The following is a 6000-nucleotide window of genomic DNA, read 5'->3' as shown; positions in this document are numbered from 1 at the left end:
CAGGATGAAAAATGAGAAATCGGACATGTCTGTCTTGATCACATGACTATTGAGATAATATGTACCGATTTGCGTGATGTTTGGACAAAATCTGTAAGAGTAATAGCAACAAAATGTGTTTAGCAAAAATCTGAGGCATTTTGTTCAAAACGGACCAGTCCTGCAAACTTTAGACTGGATCGGATCTGAAAAATCGGACAGATCCGTCTTGATCACATTACTATTATGAGATAATGTGTACCGATTTGCGTGAGGTTTGGCCAAAATCTGAAAATGTGGCCTGTTGGTGCCATTATAACAGGCCAATGTGAAAAGGGTGGCATTTCTTCCTCAGCTTAGTGGGAATGTGCGTGCAGAGTTTCACGGCAATCGGATGCTCAAATCATACGTTCATGATTTGAGGTATTTGTTGAAAACGAGCCACTCCTGCAAACTTTAAATACCAATCTTAGCCAATCAGGATGGAATATGAAAAATAGACAGATCTGTCTTGATCGCATGACTATAGAGATAATGTGTACTGATTTGCATGATAGTTATACAAAAATCAGCCTCCTGATGGCGCTATAAAAGGCTGATGTGAAAAATGCTTGGCAGAGGTTTCCTCTGGTATCCAGGGAGTGTGTGTGTGCACAGTTTCACGTCGATTGGGCCAACGTTTCCAGAGATTAGCTGTGCACAGATGGACACACACACACACACACACGCACGCACGCACGCACACACGCACACGCACACGCACACACACACAGACGGACAGGGGTACATGCAGATACATACACATGCAGTGTGTAATGTTGTCTCTGACAAACCTAATTGGCTGGCCAATTAGAGTCAGGGATCCATCATAAAGGCCAGTGCCATTCCTGGAGGCAGACAGATCGATCAGCTGTTCACAGTCCAGCGTAGTGAGAAGAACTCCCCTCTGGTTAAACAAATATTTGTATAGCCTATTAGAATGACTGCAGAATTACAGTCATTACATTTACAGTCAGTGATTACCGTTAGCCAGTTTACCCACTTTTTATAATCATTAAAACAATAATTAGAGTGATTATGTGAATATTCTTTGTGCATTGTACTGTATCCGTACACCCCCCTCTTCGCCCACAGTGTGATTGCAGATTATTTTCAGCTTGTGTGTGTGTCATGCTTAATTCAATATGTGCTCCGCTGTATGATGGTGACGCTGGCTGAAAATAGCAGATCTACAAGCTCACTACGCATCTCGTTCACAACGCGTAGTGAGCTTGTTGAGCTGCTGTTTTCATGGTGCATCACAGCCATACCAACCTTTTGACTGGATCCTGCTGAGTGGGAAATACAGGCATTTCACTGCAATTGTGCATGTGGTTTTGTATGTTGTTGGTGTAATGTGTTTGAAGTGAGTGTACTACTGTATGTGTGCAACGTAATCGATTGCCCACAGACACCTATTATAACCCCCCTCTCTCCCTCTGCCTCTCTCTAACTCTCTCTCTTAAGCCTAATTTAAACTCTGACTATACTATACTTGCAGACCTTCAAGTACTGTGAGCTTGTAGGTCTGCTATTTTTGATGCGCGACACCGTTGAGTGGCGAAGACTGAATTGGGCTTTTATTCTCTTATATCATACTGATAGTCTTCTTCCCACTGACTCCACCTCTCTCATCTGCTACTGTAGCTCTCTCACACACACACACACACACACACACACACACTCATGATGTGCGCATTCCTGCCCATAGTCCCCGGTCTCCAAGGGAACACAGGGATGTCTCTATGGCAACAAGCAGCTTGCTCCACTAATGAACTGGTTGCCATAGTGAATGGGTTGGCTGTGCGCAAACGGAGAGACTGAGCAAAATAAAAGGAAAGCGTTTTACTCCTCTGCACAAAACCTCATGTCGGCTTTATCTCTCCTATTGTGTCAGACGGCACGCACACGCACACGCACACGCACACGCACACACACACACACACACACACACACACACACACACACACACACACACACACACACACACACACACACACACACACACACACACACAAAGATAGCACATGTGTGCCAGTCAAAGGGAGATTATGATACAATAAGTGAGTGCTGTGGGTAAAACCCATAGCTAGAGGGAAACCATGTATCCATGTATGGAGCAAGAGATAGCTCAACTGTCCTCTAGTGTAGATGGGCCAATCACACTGTGGCCTCAAGGTCAGTGGACTAGCCCATCATCCATATACACACACCATAGAGTTCAAAATAATAGAGAGGGCACCGGATATCCCCTCCCATCCACTTGCATTGAATTGCTCACCCAGCGCATGAGGCGAATTCACCCCTTCTTTCGGGTTGGAAATGCGATGGCCGAGGCCTATTTCACTTCTGTGACGCGTTTTAAGTCACAGAGGTGCGCAGCCCCGTGCGCAAGCTTGTGCGCAAGCTCGTGAGTCGTAGCCCATTGGTCGAAACCGTTTTCGCTTGTTCATGCACGGTGGCCCTACCTGCAGTAGCTATGAATGGCCAGCATGTCCAATGCGCTTCAATGCAACCACTGGGTTCTGGGGGCTTGACACACACACAGTTCTACCATGGCCAAGTCACTCTGACTCATAACCATAAACAAACCCGATACGACCATATATAGGCAGGACCACGGCCACGTCACTCTGACTCAGACATAACCATAAACAAACCCAATATGCTCATATATAGGTAGACGGTCACATCGCCATGACTCAGACTTAACCATAACCATAAACGAATCCGATAAGCCTATAGGCATATATGGATATCCGGTTGTCCAGGGCCACAGATCCGACCGCTATGCCCATAGTCATGTGCATATATGGGACCGACCGACTTCAAATTCAAATCGTGCATAGACAGGGAGGGACTCAAGGGAGTGCGGTGCTCGCCTTGAGTAGTTTGGATAGGCAGTTGTTCAGAACTGCCAATCCAACCGATATGCCATATGGGCATGCCAATATATGAGCATATACTGATCAGGGATCTCCATATATGGGCATAAAAGGGACAAGGAGTGACAACGGGTAGGCTAGCTCTGACAAAGCCCCGATGCTATGAATCAGACATATCGGTCGGCGGTGCAACGTAAACGTGAGGGCTGTGTAGCAGCCGGAACTTTAGTCTAGAACTCTAGTATAGATATATAGACAAAAAGACAAGTACAGCCTACAGGTCTTTCTTTGGCTGTGTCTTTAGAAATACACCAATGCCAACATCATTCTGACTTCAAGCTGACACCCTGGTCATTAGCATGCAGCAAAAATAGAGTTGTAGGCTCTCTTTTATTTCCGTGTGAGAAATAAATGCCTAAAACTAGTCATCACATCAGTATGTGCATAACACAACATTCCACTTTGTTTGCTTTGCATCTAAAGATTATATGTGTTTTGCCATTCATGACCCCATCACACATGATGTGGTTGTGGTTGTACCACACAACCATTCATGCCCCATATCTCCCTGACATAATGAGAATAACAAGGCCCACCATACTGTTCTGTTGCTGTCTCCCCCTGCTGGTCCAGCAGGTGCATAGCAATAGCATCAATGTGCTGTTGCAGCTGCCAGCTAGTGAAGAAACAACTCCATGGGACCAACGCTTACTTTACACTTCATCGTACGAAACCATGATATATGTTGATATAAAATATATGCAAACTTATTACACAGCAAAACTTTTTTTTATTACTAAAAATGAACACAGAACATTTGACTGTGTAGAAGCTGACCTGGGGGTGGCTGACATTGGTTTTCATGTCTCTTGCAGAAATGTTTGCGTTTCAACCCAGATGCCACAGTGTGGAAGGCCAAGCAGCAGGTGCTGTGCTCTCTGACCGAGTCCTTGCGAGATGTGCTGAACTATGGCCTGTTCCAGCCGGCCACGGACGGACACGACGCCAAGTTCCTGGAGGAGGAGAGGCTGCTCAGAGAGTATCCACAGTCCTTTGAGAAAGGTGTTCCGTATTTGGAGGTACTGTCTGTTTGAGCATTATTATTATTATTATTATGCAATGTTGCTATATTTGTTGGAGGATCTAAAACCAGGCTGGTTTTAGATGCTGGTCCAGCTAGTTCCCTAGGTCATGATAATCCTGGAAAAGTATAGCCCTATGGGATTTAAGATAACATTTTCCATGCCAGGAAAAGTTTAGGAAGTTATTACATTTTGGAAAGGTCATGGGAATTTTAAAGCGGTGCAGAATTATCATGGTTATAGGCATGAAGTCATTTAGCCTTTTTCTTTTGGTTTTCTTCTTTATTTTTTTATTTTTTACCAATTCTTTAAAAGGAGTGGGAATCTGCAGGAGTGAGCTGCAGATTCACTAATGTCTCCATGTCTATACCGATGTTGTGTCCAGGTTCCTCATTAAAGGGATATTTCACTTTCAGAAAAACTTTTGGTGATTTTATTATCTACTCAAGCCTTTGTGAGCCCCCCAGACAGTTTTTAAGTTGCTCGATTCAGTATTTAGATATTTGATTTTCATTTTATCAGACACGCCCCCTTCCTATACAAACCCATTGTAACTTCAAACTCCATTTTAACCATGTTAGATTCATCAAAAACACCTGTCCTTGGTTCTGGTGACTCACCCCGCCCTCCTAATACGTGAGGGGGCTGTGTTTTTCCGAGATTTGTTTTCATTTATTTTATTTTATTTTTTTATCGTATTTTATTTTTTTCATTTTCCAAAAAAAAATATTAAAAATAAATGAAAAAAGTAATTGAAAAAACACAGCCCCCTCGCGTATAAGGGGGGTGGTAGGAGACGGGTGAACCAAGGACGGGTGTTTTTGATGAATCTAACATGGTTAAAATGGAGTTTGAAGTTACAATGGGTTTGTATAGGAAGGGGGCGTGTCTGATAAAATGAATATCTAATATCTAAATATTGAATCAAGCAACTTAAAAACTGTCTGCGGGGCTCACTAAAGCCTGAGTAGACGATACAATCACCAAAAGTTGTTTTGAAAGTGAAATATCCCTTTAAACCATGTCCAGTGAATATAGTAGCATTTATTTTATGTTATAGGCTATTTGTGACCCTGTGGTGTCTTGTTTCATGATATTCTAAACCTGCACAGTCACACTCCTTTTCCTGTCTTCAGTCAAACAGGAGGGCAGTTTCCATACTAGTAAAACCTGAAAAAACTTGAGCATACAATGAAATGGCTGGCCCCATTAAGTGTTCTCCCTCTCATCTCTCTTTCTGTCTCATTCTGTCCTCTTTCCGCTGTAGTTCCGATACAAGACCAGGGTCTACAAACAGACCAATCTAGATGAGAAACAGCTGGCTAAACTGCACACCAAGGTATCAGCTCTCATTTTCCACCAGGCATCTCTCTAGTTTCTGTCCCAGTGGTGAGTTGCAGATTGAGGTCATGCAGTAATAGTGCATTGGTGCAATGTGATTAGCGTGTGTGTGTGTGTGTGTGTGTGTGCGTGTGTGCGTGTGTGTGTGCGTGCGTGCGTGCGTGCGTGCGTGCGTGCGTGCGTGCGTGCGTGCGTGTGTGTGTGTGCGTGCGTGTGCGTGTGTATGCACATACTGTATACACACACAGTAAGATCCTCTGTGTTAATTTATCCATTTATAACTTACATCTATAAACATGTATAATAATGTAACAAAATGGACCCTTACAGGTGCATTTTGTTACATTTGCACACTCAAAGGGTCATGAAATCCTCAACTGATTTTGTAGTTTGTTTTCATGAACAGGTTAAAAACAGCAAAAGGGTCAAAACAATGCAGGTTATAGTAAGCAATCCAGCAGCTAATAAAATGAACCATGAATGTGTTGTTGTTAGATTTAGATGTATCCAGAGCCATGGGTGTGCAAACATAGACAGAAACAGTATTGTCGGTGCTTGCACATTGCCACACCATTGTCAAACTTTTTCATGTCAAGGACCACCCAAAATGATATCTATTTGGCTGCGGAACCCCCCCCCCCCCATCTCAAAATGTCTTGTTCCAGGAACCCCCC

The 6000-nt window shown here is 43.6% G+C and overlaps 1 protein-coding gene across 1 annotated transcript in view; it reads left to right on the top strand.

Annotated features, from left to right (window-relative positions):
- Nucleotides 1-6000, top strand: part of shank1 (SH3 and multiple ankyrin repeat domains 1) — a gene marked incomplete at both ends in the record, with an annotated part of 52322 nt that overhangs the window by 8557 nt on the left and 37765 nt on the right. The window contains 2 exons of the mRNA XM_084071439.1: nucleotides 3779-3982; nucleotides 5253-5324. Of these exons, the coding sequence (XP_083927565.1) occupies nucleotides 3779-3982; nucleotides 5253-5324 (276 nt within the window). The remainder of the gene's footprint in view (nucleotides 1-3778; nucleotides 3983-5252; nucleotides 5325-6000) is intronic.

Source organism: Gymnoscopelus microlampas (assembly GCF_963454915.1).
Source record: "Gymnoscopelus microlampas genome assembly, chromosome: 11".
Taxonomy (NCBI): domain Eukaryota; kingdom Metazoa; phylum Chordata; class Actinopteri; order Myctophiformes; family Myctophidae; genus Gymnoscopelus; species Gymnoscopelus microlampas.
The sequence above is the reverse complement of the archived record's forward strand: the minus strand, read 5'-3'. Positions and strand labels throughout refer to the sequence as shown.